Here is a 26,989-nt window from a genome sequence, read left to right on the forward strand (position 1 = left end):
CTCCCGATATCGAGGCCAGGGACACGGAGCCTGGGCCAGGTGGGAGGCCAGTGAGCAGCCCACCACTGTGGTCTACATGGCTGGGGCACAGGCTCAGAACTGAGCAGATGCCACCTACGCCTTGAAAGCATGCGCTAATTGCGCTAATTTAGCTAACAGTCTCTGTTTCGTCCCCCACCCCAGTCAACCAGCATCCTTTGGTACTGCTGGAGAGATGCAAGCTGTTGGCTTTAGTGTTATTTTGTCAGCCATTAAACGATTCATCGGAGTCATTAATTGATTTATTACTGCTGCCTGCTTAGAGGGTTTAGCAAATAGAGAATGATGTAGGTCACAACGCAAAGGAAATTGGACCAAACGACACCATGAGAAGCTGGGCACTGAGAGAGTGTGCCACTGTCCACTCGGGCAGCCCTCCATGCCCAGCTGTCAGATGGGTGGACAGCAGAGCTGGCTCTACTGCCTGAAATCTGGGTGCCAGACTGCCTCCTGCTCAGGCACCGGTGTTGCCAAAGATGTAGAAGGCAGAGAACCTTGTCCAGAGGCCCCTGGCAGCTGGGTTCCAGGCACCTGCCAGGCATGATCACCAGCAACTGAGTAAGAGGGGGAGAGAAGCCTCCACTGGCCCCCACCCAGTGCGTACTGGGCTACAATGGCTGGGATGGTGTGGCAGCCCGCCAGGGCAGTGGGGAGGCCAGGGAGAGGCCCCCAGCCAGGACTCGACTCCTGTGGAGGTAACAGGCTCCGGCCACAGTCCCTTCGTTCCTGCACTGCCCACAGGAGTGCGGGGACACCAACAGCTGACAGTAACAGGTGTCTCCTGACACCTGGCCCTTCAACTTCTCTCTGACCCTCGCAAAGGTCCTAGGAGATAGGTGGCATTACTAACCCCGTGCTGGCGAAGAAAACAAGCTGTCACACAGCAGGCCAAGGAACAGCAGTCCTGGGCATCAAACCCAGGTCCACGTGACTTCAAAGTCCACATGCCCTCCCCTCTCTCACACCCCCTTTAGCTGACACCTCAGCAATAAGCCCAACCCAAACTAGCTGGGTGACCAAGAGCAGAGAAGCCCCCTTCTTCTCAGAGCCCCCGGTGCCTCATTTATAAAGGAACAGAGTTAAGGTTGGGGAGCCCTGAGGTTCCTGCTGGGGCAGGAGGGGCTGCAGGACTCAGTTCCTCCCACCGCCAGCAGCACTGGCCTGGGGGGCGGGGATGTTGGTGGCTTGGCCATGCTGCCAACACAGGTCACACCTTCCAGTGCCCACTTTCTGCCATGAATGCTCCTCATACTGGCAGCAGGAGCTCCCATGGTGTCCCGTGCTGCCCCACCTGGCCTCCAAGCCCCCGCCCAAACACAGCAGGTCCAGGAAGCCCCCCACCCCACCCCTGCCAGGACCTGGCCGGGACCCCGGGAGTGCACAGGGAAGGTCTGCTGCACGGGGGTCAGTGCAGAGAGCAGCTGCTCTCCTCCTGCTCTGCTCCCAATGCCTAGGGCTGTGAGCAAGCACAGGGAGTGGTGCTGACACAAGGGGAACCAGAATGGTCATTATTTTCCAAAAAAAACCAAGAGGATTACAGGGTCACAGATTTGGGGGAGGCGGGGGAAGGAATACAGGTCTCTGTCTCTAAAGCAGGAAAGGTAAATGCTCTGGTTCCTGGTTTCCCTCAGGAACCAAACACTGGTCTGGTTGACTCCAATTCTTTAGTCACAGGTATCAGCCACTCAAAGACGTACCACCTGCCCACCCTGCCTTGCGGCACGGGAGAATAGAGCCCACCCAGGCAAGCCTTCTAAAGCCCTCCAAGGGCAATTATTTAGTTTGCTCCAAAGTGACGCAGAGGGGCTGCTGAGCCAGGTCAGGCGTCCAGCAAGAGCTGGCCAGCTTCAGTCCTCGGTACAGCCCAGTCCGTGGAGCTCAGGGGCCCACTGACAACCCGTGAAGCGTTGGAAGGCAAGGCAGGGGGGCCCTGCAGAGCTCTCCCACAGAGCTTACAAATACTTGTTAGGTGTCTGTCAGCGTTGCCAGCAACGCCCCATAACGGGTCCAGAGCACCCCAGAACACCTATCTTTCGGTGTCCTAGTGAGAAACCCCCTCATGGGGTGGGGCCAGGAGCCCAGCCTGGTAGGACCTAACTTGTCAAAGGCTTCTAGGGGACAGAGGAGTGTATCTACTGAGAATTCAGACCCAAATGTGGCTTCTGAAACAGACCCAGGATTTCCCACAGCGGCATTCCACCCCCTCCCCCATACAGAACTGAAAGCAAAACGAAGGTCTTCATGGAGACGTGCATCAGGGTCCAACAAGTGAGATGCTCAAAATCCCATGGAGAGGGCGCCTGGGTGGCTCAGTGGGTTAAGCCGCTGCCTTCGGCTCAGGTCATGATCTCAGGGTCCTGGGATCGAGGCCCGCATCGGGCTCTCTGCTCAGCAGGGAGCCTGCTTCCCTCTCTCTCTCTCTGCCTGCCTCTCCATCTACTTGTGATTTCTCTCTGTCAAATAAATAAATAAAATCTTAAAAAAAAAAAAAAAAAAAATCCCATGGAGAAAGAACCACCACTGTCACCTACACAGCTTCAGGACCCTGACTCACAAAGGCCTTCCCTTCACCCGCATTTCCCTGATGCACACGCCCAACCGCTCTCCACACAGGTCCATGCCTCTCTCTGGACCGCTCCTGCACACTCCCTCCCAGGGTGCTGCCTCTGTCCTTTATGTGGTCTTCATCACAGCACGTGTCACATCTGACTGGTAATTCCTTATTCAAGTCGTCAGCTCTCTTCCCAGGGACAGGGGCAAGAGGGGCGTACACAGCACAGACAAGGTGCTGGCTCTGTAAATATTTATGGGGGGTGAATAAAATCCTTGCAGAAATCCTGCTTTTCAAGAATATCTACCATGTCTACAAAGTCCAATTCTAAGGCTAGCTAACTCAGTCACCTACTAATTTACCATTTGGCTAGATCCATACAACTACTCCATCCCCTCTAAATGACACACAAATACACACACACCCACCACCGCCACCACTACCATACCCAGGCCTGTCTTGAGACACACCGCTCCCTCTGCCTGCAAAACCCAAGCTTTGGGCATCAGAAAACCTGCCTGCCGGTGCTGCTTGGGCCTTGCTAGCAAATGACTTGGGCAGGCCACTTGTCCTAGAGTCCTTGGCCAGCACAGTAGGGTGGGATCGTCTGGATACCCCTCCTCCCAAGACAGCTATGAATTAACTAAAGCTGACATCTGGGCAAAGCAGCAGTGGTTGTCAGGCAACGACAGGGAGCAGGGTAGCCTCAGAGAGCTCAGAGAGCCATTCCCACTTTGGAAGGAAATCGAGACCGGGCCCAGTGGGCCGGGTGCAGTGAACAGATTCCAGTGGTCTTAATGCGTCTGGCTGAGATCTGGCTGCCTAGCTCAGCCCTCTTGGCCAAGCCTCCCTTCTGCCTCCAAACCGAAGCCTGTTGGTTATTCTTAGAGAGGCTGGATGCCCTGGTTTACCCCCTCCCTGAAGAGAGATGTCTGCTCCCCTGACCAAGGGGCCTCTTTTTCCATAGGCTTCTTTTTTTTTTTAATATTATGCAGCCCCCCCCTTTTTAAAAAAATATTTTATTTATTTGACAGATAGAGATCACAAGTAGGCAGAGAGGCAGGCAGAGAGAGAGGAGGAAGCAGCCTCCCTGCTGAGCAGAGAGCCCGATGCAGGGCCCGATCCCAGAACCCTGAGATCATTACCTGAGCCGAAGGCAGAGGCTCAACCCACTGAGCCATCCAGGTGCCCCTTCCATAGGCTTCTTAATGGGGTGGAGAGAACCTGCCTACCACCTTTGGGGCTTGGGGACATCCAAAGTGGGAGGGGGCCCTCCTGGGCCTGGCTGGAAGCTGAGCAGGACAGCGAGGCAGAGGTCCCATCCTGAGATGCTTTTCTCCATGTCCCATAAAATGCACCCCGCAGGCAGGAATCCTCTACCAATGTGAGGATGGCCCTTCACAGCTGGAACCCCCAAACCACAAGTTTCTAAAACACAAGGTTCCTGCGATCGGAGATGAGCCACAGTGCAAGCCCTGAGCTCACTCGGGAAGAATGTATCCTCCTCCTCCTCCCTGATTCAGTCCCTTGCTGGACATGAAATGAGAACTTGAGAAGGGCAGAGAGAAGGAGGGCAGAGACCAGGCTCTCTGAGCCCACAGGGTCCTCCAGTTGCACCCTGTTCTGCCCCCTCCCTGTGCTTACAAGGCCCTGGAAATGGCTCCAGCCTCTCCCCAACCAGGTCTCAGGTCCTCCACTCCCCGGGGGACACTGGGTTGCTTCCACTTTCTGTCCCAGACAGGCTCCCTATCACCTTCCATGGATCTACCTATAGAACTCCTGGTCATCCATCAATGCCAACCTCAAATGTCCCTGCCTCCTAGCCCAGAGCAAACACTAGTCCCTGAGCAGGTTCAGCCAGAGTTAGAAGTCAGTATCAGAAGATACCAGTTTCCACCTGCAAGTGTCTCAAGAGGCATCCAATGGAACATGCACTCTACTGCCAAGCGGTAGAGTGCAGAGAGCTGTGGAAGAAGGGCTCCGGCTCCTCCAGCTCCCTGGCTAATTCAGATAGGCAGGCAATTCATCCTGACTCCAGACGCTCCCCCAATACAAGACGATACCTTTACTGGGGCTGGCATGAGACTTCCAACAAATAGGAGGTAACAGAGAGAGGGGCTGTGGTCTCATGTCAGCCACCCCCCCCCCCCCGCCCCCGACTCCAACCTCCCTCCTCTTGTGCCCTGAGCTTCAGCCCTGAGGGGCACTCTCTGGTCTCCAGCCTATGCACAGACTATCCCCTCCACCCAGAGTGCCCACACATCCCCATCACCATTTCAACCCTCCACCTGGCCCTCGGACAGCCCTGGGTACTGGGCAGGATGATTTTTTTCATCTTCCAATCCCATGTGAAACTCTACCTATGACTCTTCCAGGACTTTCTATGTGGCTTTATTGTAAGGACAAAAGCTATCTCCCTGCAGGACTGTTGGTTCCAAAGAACAGAATCCAAATATTTACTATGCCTAATAATCAATAACCATCGAATGACTGGGTACTATGAAAGGGCTTTTTGGACAAAGCTAGGCCTGGCCCTTCTGGGAAATTTCTTCCTTGTTTTTCTCCTTTATAAAGACATAACTTTAAAGAACAGAACAGACTTTCATAAACCCAAAGTCAAAAGGGACAAAGAGGGGCCTTATCTCTCTGTGTTTCTGTTTTTCTCCTCAAGCAATCATTGCAAGAGACAAACATGGAAACCCTGGAAAAGGCTTGAATTTGAATCCTGGTTCTGTCCAAGTTTGAAACTTGTGGCAGGACTACCCTTAGTGGATGATCAAGGGCCACCACCACCACCCCCCGCCCCAAATGCGTCTAACGCAGTCTTGTTTTTCTCCTGTTTTGTCTAATTCCATTTGAGACCACAGCCTGGGTCTTCTCCACTGAAGACGTAAGTTTTTGATTAGATTTAGGTAATCTGCCGGCCTTCAGAAACTCTGAATCTAGAACTTCTGAACAGGAGGGGTCCCCCACAGTCCCTCTGTTGTAGATGCTGCCTCCAGCTCAAAGACCTAAGTCAAGGGAAGGAATCAGATCCAGGACTCGGGTATCCCAAGATGTCTATACCTTGGTGGTCTCCTCTAGAAAACTGGGCTAATGACCCTTGTTCAACAGAGTCTGTGAAAGTTTCCATGGCCTCCCCTACAATTCTGCCTGGCCTACGTCCTTCGGGTACTCCATAGAGAACTGCTGAACAGACACGGCTTCTCAACTCTCTTCTCTGCCTCTGCTCCACCTAGGAGGGCCTCACCCTGAGGGGACAGGCTGGGCAGCACACACCTGTGGAGCCCTGCCCCACCCCCCTGGAGCGTTCCCATCCCTTGCCGGCCATGTGTCCCAGCAACAGAAACAAGCTGCCACAAGAGGCAGGCGCCAGGGACAGCCAATCCCCCCAACAACTTGGGAGGTGGAACTCCACTCCTTTGCTTCACATCTGACCTGTCTGGCTGGCGAAGATCACGAGGGGCAAGCCTCTTCACCAGGTCACAGCTCTTCCTGGCTGGGTCCAGTCATCACAAACCCATGCCACCCACCCCTACCACACCCGTAGGAACCAGAGAGAAGACTTCAGTCTTAAACTTAAACCTGCAACCGAGCCCAGTTTTGGGTGGGTCTCTTCAGCCTTAACTTGACCATCTGTAAAATGGGAAGTTGCCACTGCCTCGTGCAGGAATGTGGAACACAAATCAAGAAACAAACACAAAGCGTGGTGTGACCAGAAGGGCAACAGCACCCCCGGCCCCCAGACCATCAGAGGGGTGGGAAGAAAGGAGGAGGCTGTGGTGACAAATCCCTGGCTGGCTGCCCATCCCCCCACTAGCCCTTCCCCTCACTTATAAAATGAAGGGTGTGGATTCAACTTCTGGTCCCTAAGCTGGGCCATACCTCAGAAGCACCAGGGAGCTCTGCAACTACCCAGCTGCCCACCCTCCCAGGCTGCAGGGATCAAGATTTTTGGGAACCCCTGGATCAGAATCTAGCAGATTCCTCCTGGGTTCTGCCTCTGCCCTCACCAGGGAAAACAGACCCTGGGTCCAGTGATGACTAGTCACATAGGCAGGTCTCTTCTGCCCCTCACCCTCCAGGCTCCCACGAGGCCTGCAGGAAGCCTCTGGATGCAGGTCCGGGCTTAGACAGCCGCCCAAACAGGTACGGGCCCAGATATAATTGGCCTCTCGGTTAAGCTTTCTAATCTCATTAAAGCTGCCTGCCTCATGCAGACCACAGCTCTGCATTTAATAACAGAAGAGCACTGCCCTGCCCGCGGTAAGCTCATTAGGTCTGGGGACACCCAAGAGGAGTGCGCTGGACCACAGCCCCTGGCCCAAGTTGGACCCCTCTCTGCCCTTCCGTGCCATGCTGCCATGTGGATGTCAAAGACTCAGAAATGGGGGGAGGGGAGGCCCCCGCGCACCGCAAAAGGGGCAGGCAGGCAGGAAATGTTTAGAGCTGGGGGGGTTCAGGGCCAGTTGTGCCTACTCACCCTGGGAAGCCGGTGCTGTCCCCAGAACTTTCAATACATGCAAATACATAAATAAAAAGTAATTTTATTTATCTTATGAGGGTGTGCTAACGCCCACACCACACCATGAGACAGCCAACCCTCGGGGCAGAGTGCAGGGCTCACAGCAGCTCCCCATCCCTGAGAAGCAATGGGAAGAGGAGTACGGGCTGGGGTCCAGAGGGCTGCATCTCTGGAAGAGAAGACCTGTCCTGCCACCCACCCTCGCCCCCACTCTCGGAGAGGAGGTACCCCGAAATCCTTTCCTGACAAGTGTGTGAGGAAGTAGCCAGCTCCTGGACATCAGCTCTGAGAACACCACAGTCAACGTGTGCAAACATCCCTGTGCAAACACACGTCACCCACTTCTCGGTCATCTCTACACGTCACCCACTTCTCGGTCATCTTCTCCATCTAAATACATCCCAAGAAAATAACTTAGCAGTGGCGAGAAATTCTGCCATGGTTCCAAAATAGCAAAAACAAAACACACACACACACACACACACACACACACACACACTCTCTCTCTCTCTCTCTCTCTCTCTCTGCTCTGCTCAAGGCGCCACATTGGGTCAAGGACAGGCGTGGAGACACACATACACAGGCAACAACCAGCCAGAGTACGCTAGGGGTTCAGTCCTGCTGAGAGAGGTTGGTTAGTATTAATATTTAATAGGTAGGATAATATTTTAGAAGGGAAGGGACTCCGTGCAGGTTCCAAGCCAGACTCACACAGATGCCCTGTCCAAGGGAGATGTTTGGGGGCACGCCCAGCCAAGTACACATACACACCCATCCCCACCCCCTCTGGGACTTGCTTTAAGACACTGGCATTTTCCACTCCACTTGCCAAGAATGAAGCCACCCTGCCCTGTGTGAGCCTCAACCCCCTGGAAACAAAGGCGGCAGTCATGGGGGTGGGCTAGTGCACCTCGGGCACTGGGCCCGTGTCTCCCCCGCCCCCTGCCATCTCACCAAAGGGGAAACAAAGGCCCCCAGTAGGAGACAGACATGCCCAGAACCTGGCCAGGGTGCCTCTTATGCCACTATGCTTTCATTCTCTGGATAATTTGGAAAGAGGTGGCTTTTTAAAAAAAAAAAAAAAAAATACCCTCAGCAAATCTAAGCTGCTTACAATCACCACTAAGCCCACCCTCTCAGACACAAGAGCAGCAAGTTACTAGGAAAATGCTGAGGGTCGAGGGGGTAGAGGCAACCCTCCAATCATACCAGCTCTCAGTGGGCCAGGCCGGCTCCTCCGCCCCCATACAACAGCCCCAGTGCCCATGCACCCCAATCTCCATCTGGACTCGATCCTCAGGCCTGGAGCACCCGCCAGCTTCCTCACCGGTGTGGCTGCTCCAGTCCTCCCCTCGTTCCTACTCTTTTCCCCAAACTGACCTAATCAGACCACTAACGACACCAGTTCATCAGCTCAGTACACTGTCTGCTATGGGATGCACACTAGCCTGGCTGGGCCCTTCTCAGTTCCAGCTCTGGCCACACAAACCCTCCTCCCTGAACAAATACGTCTTTTTGAGCTTCCAAGTGTTTGCAGATGTTTCCTTTACCCGGCAATGCCCTCCTCATAGACACCCCCTCTTTCAATCACCAACTTCTATTCCTTTTTCTTTTGTGGGACCCACAGAAAATGTCGAATACAGGAAGCCCTCCGGGCAGAGCCTTCTCTTGGGACTCAGCAACCGGGTCCACTGGAGCAGCATCAGCATCCACTATGTCCTCTTTCCCGCTGACTGTGAGATCCCACGAAAAAGTCACTTAGGCATCTCCAGGGCCCTACTAAGGGTCCTGCACACCAAAGGTATTTGTAGGCCCACACAATCCACCACCCAAAAAATAACAAAAACAAAACAACCTTTAAATCTCAGAACCAATACTAGAGATACTGTTCAATCCGATCCTGGTTGTTTTGTTTTGCTTTAAGTCAAGAAAATGAAGGCCCAGGGAGAACCAGAGTGTGTTAAGATCACACAACGCATTAGCAGCGCTTGGCTGGTGGCTGGCCAGAGTCTTCACTGACTCCTCCAGATCGGCCCAAAGTCCCCACAGGAAGACCAAACACAGGAGAGTGCTACGAGAAAGCGGGGCACAAGAAAAGACTACACGCAGCCTGGGAGAAAGTGGTTTGGGGACTCAGGAGCCCCACAGAAGGAAACACACAGGCCAGCCTGGAAGCCCCAAGTGGAGACTATGGGCTAGAGTGTCCTGACGAGGTGCTCGACAAGGACAGGAGGAAGGACCGAAGACAGGACCTGGCACGGGGAGGCACTCAACATACATTTGCTGTTGCACAATTAATGGCACAAATGACCAAGTATAAACCAATGCCATGCATGGTGTCGCACAGGCCTGCATTGGGCTCCAGGATCCCGAAGAAAGGAAGGATTATTTCTGCCAGAGGGTGGGGCTGTCTGGGACAGCTTCACAGAGCAATGACATCTGATCAGACGCCATCTGTTATTTTTCTCTAATTGTTCCACATGTGTGAAATTTTGATTCTAAGCTAGAATGTGGACTCCGAGAAGCAGAGGCTGTGGCTGCTTCCCCTACCTTCCCCAGCCCTTCTCTCCAAGGTGTCCCCTCCATGGGGCTCCTCATAGACACTGACAGCACACCAACAGGGGTGAGGGCCACACCCTTCTATTTCCTTTGAAATAGGAGGCAGAAGCAACGCTGGCTTCCTGCCAAGTCTGTTTTACCTGCAGAAGCTCCCTGACACCCATCAAGAAATCCTGCAGCATCCAGGGGCACTCCCAGCACCCCAATTGCCCTGTCCCCCTGTGTGACGTTAGAGACAGGCACTCTTAGGCTCTACTGAATACTTCCTGAGTCCAGTGGACGGCACCAAGTCTCTTCTACACCTTCCCTGCTTCCCCCCAACCAGCCCTGAAGCCAACAACTCTCTAAGACAGGAATCAACGCCCCCACTTGACACACTGGGAAAACTGAAGCCTGGAGTGGGGTCACATGGCGAGGTCAGCGGCAGGTCCACGTGGGTCTTTCACATCACACTGCCCATAACATTACTGCTCTGCCCACAGTTTCCTGCAACAGAAGCATCCCCAAGTTCGCCTGGTGGAAATGAATGACCGCCGACCCAGACATCCCACGTGCAAGGAACACCACCACAGGCACACCAACTATGATTTCATACCACCGACTCCCCCGTGGGGCAGACCGTACCAGGCGGGGTTACTCACAAACCATACTGTAGCCCCGTTTCTACAGTCGCACCCCATCTTCTCACTTTCCCAAGGCTGCGCCACCTCCCCCCGCCCCCACCAGCCCCGCCACATCCTCGTTTCCCTAGAGGCCCAGAAGAACACAAACTCCAATGATTCCCTTTCTTGTTTGGATAATGGCCACTTCGCAATTCTCCCTCCTGCCCCAGGACCCTCACGGCTCCCGAGCAGGCGTATGGGCCAGGGAGAGAACAAACGGGAGGGGATGAAAAACACACACAACAGTAAGCTGCAGCCCAAACAGAACTAATCCATTCAGAGCCCAAAGAGGCTGAGCAGATGGGAAGCCGGCATTCCCCCGCCCTACGCTACCCCGGCTTCCGGGGCCTTCACCACAGTGTGATAATTACAAAGGGTGACCCAGCCACATGCTCTTGGGGCCGCCCCTGCTCCCAGGCACCCGCAGGCGCCGCCTTCATCTGGTTTGTGTTTAGAGCCCTCCCCGGGCCTCCCCCAAGTCAGACGCACAAGGGCAGAGAGCACAAACACCCGGGCCTCGGGACACACTTCCATGGGAAACAGGGAGGCGCCAGCTCTGCGCCCTCCCCTCTGGCTTGTGGGCAGGAGGGGCAACACAACCCCTGAAGGGCTCCCCAGCCAGGTGACCCCTACTCTCCCCCAGGGCAGCTCCGCCTGTGTATCCTCCGAGTGCATCCCTGTCTGTTTGTCCCTCTGCCCCATAAGCGGGAGGTCAGGGCCACCTGGGTCATTCACTGGGACACCCCCTGTGCTTACTTAGCACAGGGCAAGGCTGTGCAGAACACATGCAAAGATCTGCTTGAGGGAATGTCAACACAACTCCAATTAAGTATACTGTCATTTTTATTCCTTTGCATTTGTTCCTTTCTCTAAACCTTAAACCCCCCAAAGGCAGAATGCCTGTCTTGTTCATTACCTCCCCAATGCCCGGCACTTCGAGGGTGCTCAATGGATACCTGGTTGAGTAAAGGAATGACTGTTCACCGCCTTGAGGACCCTGAAGATCCACCAGTGGAGGGACAGCCAGAGTCCGGGAATGGGGGGGCGAACGGCGGCTTAGCTGTATCACTGGTATCACCCTGCTCCTCTGTAAAAGGAGGGACAGCACCTCATTGGCAGCCACTGACAAGCCCGTGTGGCAGACAACAGCACTCGAACTTGGGTCCCAAGGCCCAGCCTGCCATGGAGCAAGAGACCAAAGGCACCAAGGACGGGCTCACTGCTCCGAAGACGCCGTTGATCTGGCAAGGCCGATGAGACAGACAGGCGGAACAATTAGTGAACAAGATAATCACCCGGCCGATGGCTTTGTACCGATAGAATAAAGTATGCGCTGTACGACACAATCAGAGACAAGAGCGGAGCATGCTGCACTAATCACACAGGACAAAGAGTGAGCAAATGGAGCTGCCTGGACACTGGAGCTGTAGAGGAGCGCTCTGGAGACAGAGGAACCCAAGGAGCATCTGGGTGGGGCCTCCACCAGGAAGCCTCTCCAGATTGTCACTCCTTTCCTCAGGGCTCCTGCTAGCTCCTGCCCTGAGCTTACAGAGCACTCTGTCACTCTGGGTCCTTCTTCGGGCAATCTGCTATCCTGTCACTCTGGGTCCTTCTTCGTGCAATCTGCTATCCGACACGTGCATGGGCAGACCAGGGGGCAAGCGGCAGGTCCTGGCCCTGAGCCAGCACCCCGGTGATCGCTCAGGCTTTGTCATCTCAACACGCACAATCACCAGTCCCACGTGCTCGGAACCGTGATGAGCTTCTGTGCGCCCCGTCTCGTCCAGGCAGGCCTTATAGCTACCCCATGAGGTGAGGCCACGTGCCTTCTGTGGATAGTAAGCTTGGAGAGGGGAAGCCACCGTCCCAAGGCCACTGGGCCAAAAATGGCAGAGTCAGAGACCATATAAAATAGATCCGCTGCTCTGCAGTTCTCCAGCTCCTAAATCTCCACACCCATGAGGGTCCAGCATGGAAGCCCTGTCCCGAAGGGGCTACTGAGTTCTTGGAGACACGGGCAGATCAGGAGACAGTGAAACACACACCAGATCTCAAGGACTTGGAATAAAGAGCAAATCTGTAACTCATCAATGATTTTTACACCGCTTACAACTTAAAATGATAGTGTTTTGGATGTATTTGTTTAGGAGTAAATAGAGTATACTACTGAAATGAATTCCTGCCATTTCTTTTCACCTTTTTTTTTTTTTTAGGGGATGATGAGAAAAGGTAAGAAGACAGGCATGAAGAAAAGCCAGGCAGGGACCAGTGCTGAGACATCTGAAGGGAGGTGTGCTATGGGGAGCAAGGCTGGGAGGAACAAATCCTAGCTCTGAGGTGCACTTGGAGAGCCTTTGGGCTGTTAGCTGAGTAAGAGGGGAAGCACGACTTACTCCAGGGTCTAGCTCCAGGGCTGGTAGTCTCCACGAAGTTTGTGAATGAATGAGCAGGAAGCAGAGGACAGGAGGGTATTGAAGGCGATATTTCAGACAACAGGAAGTGTGGAGGGAGCGAAAGAGTTGGGGGAAGGCAGCCCCGAGCCCCGTACACTGGGTGTGTGGGGTGACATCTGGCTAGAACTAGGGAAGGGCTTGGTCAGATAGGTTCACCGGTGCCAAATGAGAGAGGACGTGCCAAATGAGAGAGGACGTGGAGAGCAGAGCAGGACTCGGACCTGGGAGTTCTGCTGAGAACAGGAGGTAGAGCACGGACCACACAGAGAAGAGAGCTCAGAACGAGGACTACGTGGGATTCGTGGCCAAGAACTAGTGGCCCACCCCACTGCCCTATAGAACACAGCAGCAATTCCTCTGTTTCCTGAGTTGAGGAGCATTGGATAGGGTCTCCCCACAGGGCCAGGAAACACTCCTTCCAACCGGGCACAGACATTCTGTTTGTCTCACATTGGGGTACAAAAGAGGCCTTGGGGAGGGGCTGGTCGGGTAAGGCTGAAGAGGGGGTGGGGAAAGGACGTAGCAGGTGGAACTCCAGAAGAACAGGTCATTCTAGGAAGAAGGTCTGCTGTGTGCAAAGGCTACATGCCCAGGGGGGCAGGCAGAGGCAGAAGAGCAGAGCCTAGAGGGATCCAGCGCCAGGACGTCCTGCTGATAAGGAATAAATACTGTTGGTGCAAGGCTAGAGGTTGAGGCTGGGAATGTGGCTGGACAACGGACCAGTCCTCACTTGTGGAAACAACCCTCAGGCCTGGCCCAGGACCTCTCAGCTGTCCACTACCGATGGAGAAGGCAACCCCAGAGAAACCCAGAGCGACCCCCACCCCCATCGCCACGGCCATCACAAAGGGGAAAGGATGCACAGGACCGAGGAACCCTCCAGCACAGCCGGCAGACATTTACCATGACAGGAGAAAAGCTAGGCAGAGACCAGTGCTGAGGCATCTGGAGGGAGGTGTGCTATGGGGAGCAAGGCTGGGAGGAACAAATCCTAGCTCTGATATGCACTCTGAGAGCCTTTGGGCTGCTAGCTGAGTAAGAGGGGAAGCACAACCTTACTCCAGTTTACTCCCCAGGGTCCTTATGCAAATTCCCTAGCAGAGACCCAGGCCCTTCCCTTCCCTGTGTTGTCCCCTGAATGTCTCCTTTCTGCGGTCAGGGAAGGTACAGCACCTGTCTAGCATGGGGGCAGCCCATGATAGGCATCCAATGAATAGTGAGTTTTCTATTATCAGATGTCACGGCTGAGAGACAGCAAATTAGATGCAGTTAGGAGAGCAGAAAGTTATGTCGGCGAGCAATCACAGGGCCACGGAACGCTTTTAAAAAGAGAAGGAAGCTTCAAGCGGGAGGCCACTGCCTTCCTCTGCCAGCCTGGGCAGCTCTGAGCCACAGCAAAGCAGCAATGTACTCAAGTCTGATCTTTTATTTTTTTTTTAAGATATTATTTATTTATTTGAGAGCGAAAGAAGGGCACACACAAACAGGTAGACGGAGAGAGACAAGCTGACTCTAGGCCAAGCAGGGAGCTTGACGTGGGACTCTAGATCCCAGGACTCCGGGATCATGACATGAGCAAAGGCAGCCGCTTAATGAACTGAGCCACCCAGGCACTCCAAGTCTGATCTTCTTATAGATGATGCGCCAGAGGCACAAGGAAGCTCTCAGGTGAGGTCATGGCTCGCAGAGAGTTACTACTACCTGGTTCCCTCTCTGGCAGACTCTTCTGCCCTCTCCCAGTTCTGTCCCAATCCCAGGCACCCTGACCTGCTAGCCATTCTTCCACCTCCCCCCATTTTCTACTGAGATCCGCTCCCACTCTTCATCGTTTGTACAAACACCCTAACCCTCGAGGTCCCAGGGAAACAGCACCCAGCGTTCTCAGTAGCCCTTCCCAGACTCCCCACTGCCTGACGATGCCGCCCTTCCCTCCCCCACTCCATCTCCTGGCTCTCTTCTCTCCAAACTGGCAGCTCCTGGGTTCCTTCCTTACTCCTCCTCCTAGTCTCTAAGACCCCCACCCAGCCCACCCCATTGGACAGGACCACGTCTCGCCTGCACAGAACCCCTGAGGCCTTCCCAAGGACAGAGTGGAGATGATACACTAGCTAAGGGAAAGAGCGGGAGGGATGTGATAATGTACACCTTGGTGCGATAAGCCTCAAGCTGGTGTCAGTCCCGTGTCACTGAACGCACCCACGGAGGACAGGGGAAAAGCTACAAGTCCGAACAGGCATAGAGTTTCAGGCCAGGACACCAGGTTCATTATCAGTGAATATCAGGTTATCTGAAACCAGACTGGCATAACAGAGGTAAAAAGCCACGGCAAAAGAATGGCCTCATATGAGGCCATGTTCAGCACTCTCCTGGATAATCCCTGGGTGGGGGTGAGTGGGACCAGTACCCTGGTGTCTGACGCTTCTTAGGAGCTGTTATGGGTGTATCATTACAAAGCCAATAGCAACAGTATGTGTTTATTTGGTACAAAGCACTTGCTATGCTCATGTCTCTTTATCTATTTTCACACCAAGCCCAAGATGTAAATTCTCTATATGACCCATTTCAGAGAGCAGGCAACTGAGGATCGGATTGCCAAGGGTCACAGAGCTAGCAGAGCTGGGTCACACAGAGCTAGCAGAGCTGGCACCTGCTTAACACTGGGTTCTTTCCATGACAACTGTAGTCTTTCCCCTTGGTGCCCACCACCATTACTCACCTTGACACTCAACCTCCAGATTCCCAGAGTGAAACCAGGAAGACTCAGATAGGCTTCCAGCTGTTCCCTCTCCCCCTAACCCCCAGGATGAACGAAAGCCAGACTTCATTGGGCCACCCAAGCCCTGCTACCTGGGGTACCTATGCTCCCATCACACTCTCCTCCTTTTGCTCTTTGGGCCCTAGAATCCTCAGGCACACTGCCTTCTTTGAAGGAAACAGCTTCCCTCCATTCTTGCTGCCTAGCAAACACCAGTCTCCACTACCAGATCAGCCCTACCATCACCTCCTCTACCAATCTTTACGCCAACTCCACGTCGCCCCTGACCCGAGAGAACCGCCCCATTCTCTCTCTTCTGTGCCTGGCTGACCCTGGCCTGGGCCCTGCATGGAACCACACGCTGTACTGTGTTCAATGCTCTGTCTGGCTTTCCTTGACGGTGGGCTCCTTGAGGGCAAAGATCCCATCCTAATTAATCTTTGAATCTCTCATGGTGAAGAATGAATGTTTTAAAGCACAACCCCCCAAACAAAAACTCCCAAGCCCCCTCACCAGAACAATATTAGAATAACAAAGAAGATTAGAACGATGCACCCCAAACCAGAGGGGCAGGGATTCATTCCTAGGTCCGTTCTGAAAATGAAGAATACCTAAGAAAAAGGTAATGTCTGCCACTGGCTTCTCACAGATTTGGAATAGTTAGAGAGAGGAGAGGAAAAGCTGGTCCAACTTACCACGGTGACAAAGTGACAATGCACTTTTTGACTGCATGAGGCACACACAGCCTATAGCTTTAGGGACTAAACCAGGCCCATTTGTCAACAGCACTCCCAGGGCGTGTAAGGCAAACAGGGCACACGACTTCGAGTGGTGTGGACTATCAAGCAGGTTTTGTCATCTTCCCGCACCTTAGGACACCACTGGCAAACCTGCCTTCCGGGCCTGGCCTGAAGGAGTGAGGCAGGAGCTCTGCCTGGAGGGCGGTTATAAAATTTCCATCAGACCCCATAAGACGGAGCTGCTTCCAAACAATACACAATTTTGTAAGTTGCCTCAATGAGAGCTGAAGTTTCCACAACGAGCCAGACCAAGTCAACACAGGCTTGAGCTTTAGCCACGGTACAGGACCCTAGAATGAAGGGAGGCCTCAGCCAGCGCCCCTCCCCTGCATGGCAAGAGAAGGGAAATGAAGCCGGTTCTCAGAACAGTCAGCCCTGCATCGGACTACAAGGTGGGGAAACCTCCCTGTGAGGATTCGAGGCTGTGGGCGTTGTGAGAAATACCACGTCCCTTCCCCCACATATTCAGTGGGGTGGGAAAACAGCAGGATGTCAGCAAGGTGGCTCTGGGTGGCTTCTCTACCGCTCCAGACACCACCCGGTAAAACTCAAAGACTCTGGAGTGGTCCTGAAAATCCCCAGCTCCCCAACTGCCCTGTACTCAGAAATAACCAAAAGCCTCAGCCGCTGCCAAAAAAGGAAAAAGAAAGAAAACCCCAGGAACACAGCAAATCCATGTCCAACTCCTTTGCCCCTTGGAACAAAACTCATTGCGGGTGCACACAAAGCGGGAGAAGGCTGGACAAAGAGGAGGCCAGGTCACACTTGACAAGGCGCTTTCTTGTCGTTTCCAAAACAGAACTGTCCTCTATTAAAACACTCTTGTTGCTCGGATGTTGGGGGGGGGGGCGGCCCCCCCTCCCCTGCACACAAATCTCAAAACAAAAGACAAACCAAGGTGGGGAGGGGAGGCCTGGGGCCAGCTCCTTCTCCCCTGCACACTTCCCAAGTGTCTGAATGCCCGCAGATCTCGGCCCCAGAGCTGGCAGCTGTCTGTTATTATCCCAGCGACTCCAAGGGCCCCGGCACCAGGGAGCATGTCCCGAGCAGGTGAACGCCATCTGCCTGGCTCTGACGAGATGCCCGTCTCCGTGCCTGCTGCTGCCAGCAGGCCGTGCAGACCTCGGGGCGGCACAGCCAGCCTCCCCGCCTCCCTGAAATGGCTCTCCGGGCTGGGCCAGGCTTTCTTCTCTCTCCCCAGGGGCCCCGGGCTCAGTCACTACCTGGCATTTATCACAGAGGGGAAGCTCTTTTGAAAAACACTTGGTCACCTTTCATAGAAATTGCTAAAGGCATCGAGAGTATGTGTTTGCGGGGTGGGGGAGGTCTGCCCGGTGCTGGGTATACATCGGGAAACAGAGCCCACCAACACACACCTTCCAGGGGTTAATTTTAAGAAAGATCTTTAATTGATCTACTAAGAGAAAAAAACTTTTCTACCTGCCTTTTAAAAAGCACTCCCCGCATTAGCTAAAACATTCCCAAAGCACCCCAGGCCCATTTCCTCCTGCCCCCACCCTGGCTGTTTTAATCGGGGTAAGTGGTTCCCTGATGCAGTCTGCAAAGCACTAGTCCAGACCATGGGAAGAACAAGAGCTAAGTGCAAAAGCTGGGCTGGGGTGGGCACCATCCCGGGCTGGGAGTGGGAAGGCCACACTTCCCGCTCTGCCTCTTTTGCTCCTGGGAAGAGAAGAGATCCCCCCTTAGAGCATTTTCACGGGCTGGTCTGTCAGAGAACTGAACCGCCCACAACCCGAGTGACAGGCAGGGGGAACAACTCCACTTCCCAAGACAAGGTGAACCACGGGTGCTGGTGAGCCGTGGGCCAGTGAGAAGGGTCTCCTCGGGGTCCTATCTAGTACTCTCCGCTCCGGGCTAATGGCACCTGGAAGGAGCACAGGCCCCCACCCTCATCTCTCCCGAGTCTTGAGCAACAAGAAATCTGCGGTCTCCTGTCTTCTGAGCCACACACGCTTCACTGAGCCAACCAGTAACACTTCCTCCTCGTAGAGAGGAAAGCAAAGCAAGGTGGGGACAAGCATGGGGAGAGAGCAGGCCATCCCAGAAGGGGGCAGCAGAGTTCCGGTCTGGCCTTGGGCGGCCTGGGCTCAAGGCAGAGGGAACCCACCAAGGGCTTGGAGTGAGGGCTCCTGTCTTCCCAGACTGGAAACACCCTGGGGAAGGGCTGAGCCACAGGGACCCTCTGCTTCGGAACAAAAGGCCAGAAGGCAGCAAGGCAGTGTGGAGAACCTGGAAGTTAAAGTTAGTTCTGACCCCTGCTAGATGGCGGGGCCCTGCAGGACTCCTGGGGCAAAGAGAAGACCAGCAACCCACCTGACGCATAAGACCGCAGTGGGGAGCACCCAGGGCGGTGCGGTTGCAGGGCTTGGAGCCCTACCAAGGACCCTACCAGCAAGGTCTCCAAATCAAGTCAGAGCAAACAGGCTGCACAAATCAAGTGCAGCACACGAAGGTGACGCACCCTGGCCCTGCGGCCACCACTATCCCCACCGTTCCTCTGGGAGGGAGCTGCAAGCCAGGAGGTTCAGGAAAGCAGCCCAATTACACGGAACAAGCAGCCCTTCCACCCCCTACCCCGCCTCGCCCTCCACCCTCCACCTCATGTCCAGTGCAGAGGAGAGGATCCGACTTCTAGGGTCTTCACCTGGAGAACCAGCCACACCATTATCACCACACCAAAGGAAGAAGGCAGCACACAGAAGCAGTCCTCGAATTACTCCATCTGAACTGAGCTCTGTGTTGTGTCCCCGGGTCCACAGAGCCGGGGGTCCCAGTGGCACCCGCAGCAGCTGGGCAGATGCACCGGGCACACCCTCCAGCGACAGAAGCTCTCGTCCACACCTGTCTCAGCCTACACCCATCTGCCTCTCCCCAGCATTCCCTGGCCTACCTGCCTTTTCTCATTCTCGTGCAACAAAGCAGCAGCCCACAGGAAAAGGGCTCCAGCCCACAGCACCATCTCTGAGCTTTGTAGTATCTCAAAGGAAAGGGATTGTATGGGGCAAGTGGTCAAAGAGGGCTTCCTTTCACAAGGAGGGTGTAGCTCATGATGAGCCTGGAAGAATAGACGGGATTTCAGAGAACATGCTCCCATTCACGCTTCCATAGCCTTCACTCTGGGCTCAAAGCAAAGTCACGACCTGTTTTCTGCCCTGAAGGCTGTCCTGTCTTGTCACAGCTCCTGAGCCCAGTGTTAAAAGCAGACCAACCCCCATGCCTGGAGATGCCAGGACTCAAGACCTGTCATTCCCACCTGGGAGGCAGAGGCCACAGGACAGCGCCCAGCTGACGCCCCTGAGAGTCTCCTCCCCACCAAGCTCTCCTTCCAGATCAGGGGATTGAGCCAGCTTCCTGGAAATGTCTCCTCCACTCTGAATCCACTTCGGAAAGGCAGGCTAGGCTGGCAGGCTGGGGAGGAGCTGGGATGGGAACATCCTGTCTGCATCAGGGCAGGGGGGTGGGGCTCAGAGGCTGTCCACGTGTGCTTAAGGCTCTCCCCTCCCCACCCCACCCACCCCTGCCGGCCCCACTGAGCAGGAAGTGTTCATTCAACCGACAAACAAGCATCTGGGGGTCGAGGTAGGGTTAGGGCGGTGAAGCCAACCTGATTTGTGGAAGTGAATAATCCAAGACAATGGCTGTGCAACAGCGGAGAAATCAGCCCCAGATGCCGGCCAGAGCCAGCTGCCCAGGGACCCATGGGGTAATCAATCCTGTTGATATGTTTATTCTCAAAAGGAGGACCTAGGGGAGGGGGCTAAGGTTACTGCCCTGGCAGACAATGGAAGGCAGCTGGGAGCTGGTCCTATGGTCCACCCCATCCCGGGCACAATCTGGGGGTTCTGTGTCCTCTTCCACTTCCAGGCTTCTCTGCTCCCCAACCAGGCACTTGAGGGGAAAGGGAGATGACCACACCGAAGCCAGGTGTGGGCCCAAGTTTTCTGAAATCAGCAAAAAGTTCCCTGGGGTCCACACCTAAGGTCTTACAAAAAGCACTAGAGACGAGAGTCTCCTCCCTGGGGGGATGGCTGAAGGTTGCCCAGAGGTCTTAAGCTCATGCTACTTAGGTTCAAGATGGCCAAGCTTTCCCCAAACAAGCTTTCCAGGAACCTCAGGACAGCTAGTGACCAGGAATCCTGGGATTTTCATTTTGTAGACCTAGAAAGAATCCAGGTGGTTGAGATGAAAATGGGGGCCTGGCAGGGCCCAGCCAGCTAGTGAGTAAGCAGCAGAGTCAGGCCCAGCACCAGACCTCCCTTCCTATCCTGGGGCTCTTCCCAGGCACCCAAACGGGCCCCTGGCCCCAACATGTAACCCTAGCCCCAGTCCCCAGTGGGAGACAGGATTACTTGGTTCTCTGGTGGATGGACCGCAGGGAGGATGACCACACAATGACAAACCACACCAACCTAGCATGTGGGACACATCCTAAAAAGCAAGTCTGAAGACTTAATGTGCCGCACAAACTCCATGGAGAAGCAGAAACAATACAGGACTCCCCTACACCACAGAGCTCTTCCACCCACAAGAAGATGGGCGTAAGAACCTTCCATGTGACACAATGTGACCAGGAGCTGTAGCCTCTCCACTGTGCCCAGACCTGGCTGGGGAAGTCTCACCAATGCCAGTGGGGCAACAGGGCATCCCCGCCTGGCACACATGGGAGGAAGCCTCCGAGTGCAAAAATGACTTGGGACATAGATTATTAATTGGATGGGAAAAAGCTGGGCCTGACACCTGTAATCCTGCTTCCCAGGACCAATATGCTAAGGCCTTAAATATTTCCTTAGATCCTTCCTAAAAAGGACCCCAAAGGGCCCTAGAGGGAAAGGGCATGGAGTGAGCAGCCTAGTTAGGCAGTAAGCAACCCGTCACCCACTGTACCCCAACAGGTACCAGGCTGCTGGCTTCTAACACCTCTTCCCAGCACAAGTCCGTGAAGTCAAAGGGCACTTGGGTATGAATACTGGACGAGGAAGGAATACTTGTTGATCTGCCCAGCCTTCCTTGCTCGTAAGGGGAGCCTTTGATGAACAGGGAAGGGAGAAGGGAGTTGAAAATCCTGAGAACAAAAGAACCGCAGTGCTTGTCACTCCGGCCCTGATCACCCATGGCACCCTCTCCAGCCATCTGTCACATCATATAGAAATTCCCTCTGTGTGACTCTGTCTGCCTGGAAAGATGTCTGGCTCCTATCCATCTCCCTATCCCCACTGAGCGTGGTGCCCAGGAGGCACCATAAACACTGGGGAACAAAACGATGAGCGATGAGCGAGGGGGTGCCTGGCAAGCACTGGCCACGCCCATTCCTCAAGGCCAAGGCTCTCCAAGGCAACTTCCTCTCCTTAACCTTGATAGCACTCGAAGCTCATCCTGCAGGGTATCACACCTGGCCTACCTGTGTTCCCACCAGCCACCCTCTCCTCTCTCTTGGGCTGCTGTGAGCCTTCAGCAGCCAGGGAGCAGAAAGGACTCGGCACACTTTACTTGGTGCTCCAAGAAGCACACAGCAGTCAGATATGGGGGTTGGTACAAAAAGCAGAAAAGTCAGGGTTAGAACATTTCTCATCTAGAGGGAAAAAAAAAAAAAGAGCTTCCTTTAAAATCGTGTTTCATAATCCCCAGTGCAAGCAAAAATGCAGTCAGAATGCCCATTCATCTATTCCAGCATCAGTGTAAATCAAGACAATCCGTTTGAAAATAATTTGGCAAAATGACTCAAGGATCTTGAAAGGAGAGGCCCATACTTTCTGACCCGGTAATTTCACTTCTGAGAATTTATTCCAAGGAAATCATCCAAAAATGAAATGCTAAGATGTTCACTGCAGTGTTATGTACAATGGTGGGGTGGGAACGGGGAGGACAGGAAGGGAGATCCAGTAAGATGAACGACAGTTAAATAAAACCTGCGCAGCCATTAAGGTATAATTAGGAGTAATAAGAAGCATGCTTATCCAAAGAAAAAGCAGGCCACAAACACATGTACAGACCTGGACAGCATTTAATCCGAGTCTAGAAGTTGTGATAAGATAATGGTGTAGTGAACATTTTCCTTTCACTTTCCAAACTGTCCCTCAATGGACTCCAAAGACAGGCCACCCTGCTTAAGGCGGGGGAAGAGCCATGCCTGGGTCTCTGTCCTCCTTCAAACCCATCTAGTGCGTGACCAGGCCCTGGACTTCGGCAAGGGGACAAGTGGTGGGAAGACTCTGAACCATGGCAGCCAAACCGGGTGAGTCGAGCTCTCTGTTAACACGACACTTCCGAGAATGACATTTAACCAACAGGAGCCTTCTGGGAATATCTAAATACCCTCCCCCAAAAATCCAAACCAGGCAGACGGGCTTTATTATACAGAGTGCACGGTTCTCCATATACAGAGACAGGGACACCGTTTCGTTCCCCAGCAGCCACGGCAGCCAACTTTCTGCCCCAGTCAGCCATCTGGGGCTCAAAGGGAAGGTGTCAGATTGATCACCAGGGTTGGATTAAATTTTTTTTTCTTCTTAAATCCCCTTAACTGAGAAAGCAGCTTGAGCCAATTCTGCTTTTCTCGCAGACACCAAAACACCAAGCTGTAGTTACCCCAGTTCATCTTCACACCCCCAGCGTTTGGGGGAGGGGCAGACTGAGCTTTCCAAGCAGCTCTCTGCAGTCCCACCTCCCCATAGAGAAGCTGGAAGCACAGGCTTAAAGGAACAGGATGCTGGGAAAGGGCCACATCCCCAGAACCACCCCCCAACCCGCCCCCTCACCACCACAGGCTCCAGGGTCTCCCTTCACCACAGGCCTTGTTCTCAGATCCCCAGCTCCACTCAGGAGCCTTCCCCCTCCTCTGCTCCGCTCGGCCACTGCAGAGGTCTTCCAGACTAGCAGACTACTCGCCCTGGCCTGACCTCCACCACTTAACATAGCCTCAGAACTCACTGAGAGGGTGAGTGGAGGGAGAAGGTCATGGTGTCCTAGGATATACCAGGCACCTTCTTCCCACGATCTCCTTTTCTCCCCTCAGCAACCTGACCAGGAGATACTCCCATTTTATAAAAGTCTTGGAGATGCTGCCCTGCTGTGGCTGACTCCTTTGCATTCTAGACTTTCTACACCACACTGGCTATTGCAGACCACGCTCAACAGGAGACAGGGAACCAACCACTACTGAGCACTGACTATGTGCCAAATCCTCTTACACACACATTTTTTTTTTTAAGATTTTATTTATTTCAGAGAGAGTGCATAGAGGGGGAGGGACAAGCAAACTTACCCGCTGAGCTGGGAGCCCGACATGAGGCTCGATCCCAAGACCCTGAGATGGTGACCTGAGCGGAAGGCAGACACTTAACTGACCGAGCCACCCGGGTGCCCCCTACACACACTCTTTCTAATTCTTCTAAGCTGGAGAAGAGGAACTCTAGCCTCATCCCCCATCTGCAGATGAGAAACCGGAGGCTCAGAGAAGAGCTGACTTCCTACTCACACAGCTTCTGCGTGATGAGCTAGACTTGAGCCCACCTCCGCCCCTGTTCAACTGTCCAAAGTTCCTCCAGGAAACAGCCTGCAAACCACCTGTGTAGCTCCCAGTCAGGCCTACACCAAGCGGTGTAGACATGTGCTTTCATTGAGGAGAAAGGCAGGCAAAAACCAGGGTAAAGGAACTCCTGAGGATTTACCTCTAATGGGGAAATTTCTAAACACACAAGCGGCAGTGGTGGCAACAGCATGGGACAGGGGTTCTCCAGGGAGGAGGGCGCTGCCTCCCAGCTCAGCAGCTCAGCAGCTTCTTCCAAAACCTTACCACCCACTGAGCCCACCTTCAGCCCAACAACTAGGAGGATCCTTAATTCCCCCCCACTCCCAGGAAACCCATTCTGTTACCTGCTTTCCAACCCAGACCCTCTCTGATTCTGTTAACAATCAACCCTCCAAGCAGGTGTCAGCCTTCCAGAAGTACAATGACTGCCTCCAGGAAAAATGGCCCAAAGCAGGTTCTGCATCAATTTATTAGGCTTTAAAAAGGGTCCAGAAGAAGGGGAGGGGGGCAGTGAAGACATGGTGTTTCCAGTATTTTTACTATCTTTTTGTTGGCCCCTTCCTCTTTCAAGGAAGCAGGTGGTGTGGGAAAGGCCTAAGGAACCAGCCAACCACAAAGATCAGTGCTTAGGAGCCCAGTTCCGAACTCTCTGTCTGGACACACTCCACAGTTTTTCAGGTTTTGACAGAAGGGGGGCTCTCTCAGCTCACAGAGCCCCCTGAAATCCAGCAACTGGAGGCCACCTCCTGCTGCTCCCGCCATCATGGACGCTCAGGTACCTGCTCCACACCAGGCAGAAAGAAGGGGGTAGGACTTCAAGGTGAATCTGATGTGCCCCGGCCTTTAGGGCCTTCCAGTCGAGTGGGGGAGAGATTCACCATAATCTCCAGTGACTTCCAAGGGAAGAAAGGCATCAGATAAAAGTTACATGGAAGATGGGATGCCTGGGTGGCTCAGCTGGTTAAGTGTCTTACTTTGGCCCAGGTCATGATCCTGGGGTCCTGGGACCAAGCTCTGCGTCAGGCTCTCTGCTCAGTGGGGAATCTGCCTCTCTCTCTCACTCTCTCTCTCTGCCCCTCCCCTGTCCCCCAGGTTGTGCTCACTCTCTTGTGCTTTCACTCTCAAATAAATAAATAAAATCTTAAAAAAAAAAAAAAAAAAGTTATGTGGAAGAAAAGCCAGCCTCTAAGATGAGAAATGTTGGTTCTGGGTTCCAGACGCCATTCCCAAAAAAGAGGAATAGTCAAGATCCCAAGAATCATCCAGGTGTTGGAACCTGGAGCAGAGCCACACAGACAGGCCCTGATCTCAAGGAATCTACGGGGGAGAAATCAGCACAGATAACTTCAATCCCCAATCTCAATCAGTCAATCAACACGTACCTGGCAAATGAAGACATTCACCCAATGCATGCGTGGGATGAATGAATAATATGAGCGCCTTAAGAAGGCAGAAAAGGTGTGCTGGGGGAAGAACCTGGAGCCCAGTCCTAAAGGCAAGCTGACCCTGCAGGCATGCAAAAGGAGCATCGGGCATCCTAGGTGGAGGGGAACAGCACGCACCAAGGCCCAGTGACACACAGGAACGTGGAACATCCAGGAAACTCCAAGAAGCCCCTCTGTTCCTGAGGGACCAGGGATGCCCTGGAGCAAAGGCGCAGAGCCTGCAAGACCTTGGGCCCAGCTGGAGAGCACAGGCTGTACCTGAAGCAGAAGAGAAAGCAGTAGCATCGAGACACGGGTGCAGCACGGCCGGACGACTGCTGCAGAGCAAGAGCTCCAGCGGCAGCGTCCAGATGAGGGACATGAGCGCGGCCAGCCATTGCTTAAGGCCCGGCGGCTGGTGGGTGTCCATCCCTGGCATCTGTCCCTGAAGGGGCTCCCTTCACCCCACCCAGCTACTGTCCTGAGTACGTGCACTCCATCACTCGGATACACCACGGACGCTGCAGGGGCTCTTCTGGGTGGTTCTGCACAAGCAGGCGGCCAGCTCTGGGGCCCGGGCGGGCCTTCACCTGCCCGAGCCCCAGCTTCTGCCCCACCGTGAAAGACGGGGGAACGCAGGCTAAACCCAGGGAGCCATAGAGCAGATCAAATGAAGACAGGTACGACTCGGGCACATCGGCGAGCAGCCAGTAAGCCCTCTGCGGGGGACAGACCAACCGCAGTCCCTCATTCTGACGTCCCTGAGTGCCTACAGTGTGCTATTCTGATCAGGAAGAGCAGAACGGAGGAGATGAAGTGGAAGACCACCAGCACAAAAACGGACAGAATGCCTCCCCATGGTGGGTGAAGGGGGTGGTGCACGGGGGGGGGGGGGGGGTGCAGTGTGAGGCCCTCAGCCTGTGAAGTGAGGGGCTGAGTAAGGAAGGAAAAGAGGGAAGCCATGATGTTTCACGTAATGCCGGACCGCCTGAGATAAAACCAGAAAGCTGGCTGGGAAAATGGACTATGGACTGCTCTACCCTGCCCTTTCCAAAGCTCTGGGACTGAAAACTTAGTCTACCCACAACCTACGGGGCCATGGTTGGGGCACAGCTATGGGCCTGATTCCAGCCTTCCCAAGGCACCGCTTATGAGCTCACTGTTCAGGAAGGTTCTGGTCTGGTCACAAGTATCCGCTCTCCCTCCTGTGGCTGGCTGGCTGCTGAGACAGAGTAAGGCACAGTTTCGGGCAGCAAGGTGGTGGTGGACAGCGCTGATGCGGACTGAAGAACCGCACAGACCTGAGCTCTGACGGGGGGGGGGGGGGGGGGGCACTGCAGAGCTGGTTGCGGGAACTGGAACGCTTCTGTGGATTGTAAGCAGCCCTGGCCGGCAGCCACCAGCAACGACAACGGCCAGCCTTCTCTGATCCAGGCCAGGAGGCATGTCCCTCAAGGACCCACTACAAACAGTTCTTTCTTATCACTACTACCGAATAACGCATCTGGCACAGAAATTCAAGATGGCACCTACCGGTACCTGAAGATAACGACCAGGCCAAGTCAGGCAGCGACACGGGGTGTGCACTTAAGAGATGCAGAAAACAAGGCCCTTTCTCCCAAGATGGGCAAAGGGAAGAACAAGAAGGGAGAGCTGTGGTCTCCAAGAAGTA

General features: G+C 54.1%; 1 protein-coding gene across 9 annotated transcripts in view; it reads right to left on the minus strand.

Moving 5' to 3' along the window:
* Positions 1-26,989, minus strand: part of SSBP3 (single stranded DNA binding protein 3) — a 163,709-nt gene that overhangs the window by 57,750 nt on the left and 78,970 nt on the right. For 3 of the 9 annotated variants that reach the window (XM_059137433.1, XM_059137431.1, XM_059137427.1), the window contains exon 1: positions 19,619-19,825. The exons of the other annotated variants lie outside the window; for them this stretch is intronic. In XM_059137433.1, the coding sequence (XP_058993416.1) occupies positions 19,619-19,810 (192 nt within the window). In that variant the 5' untranslated portion in view covers positions 19,811-19,825. Of the gene's footprint in view, positions 1-19,618; positions 19,826-26,989 lie in introns of those variants that run through there. 9 annotated transcript variants of the gene reach the window in all.

The sequence above is a fragment of the Mustela lutreola genome, chromosome 10 (genome assembly GCF_030435805.1).
Source record: "Mustela lutreola isolate mMusLut2 chromosome 10, mMusLut2.pri, whole genome shotgun sequence".
NCBI lineage: Eukaryota > Metazoa > Chordata > Mammalia > Carnivora > Mustelidae > Mustela > Mustela lutreola.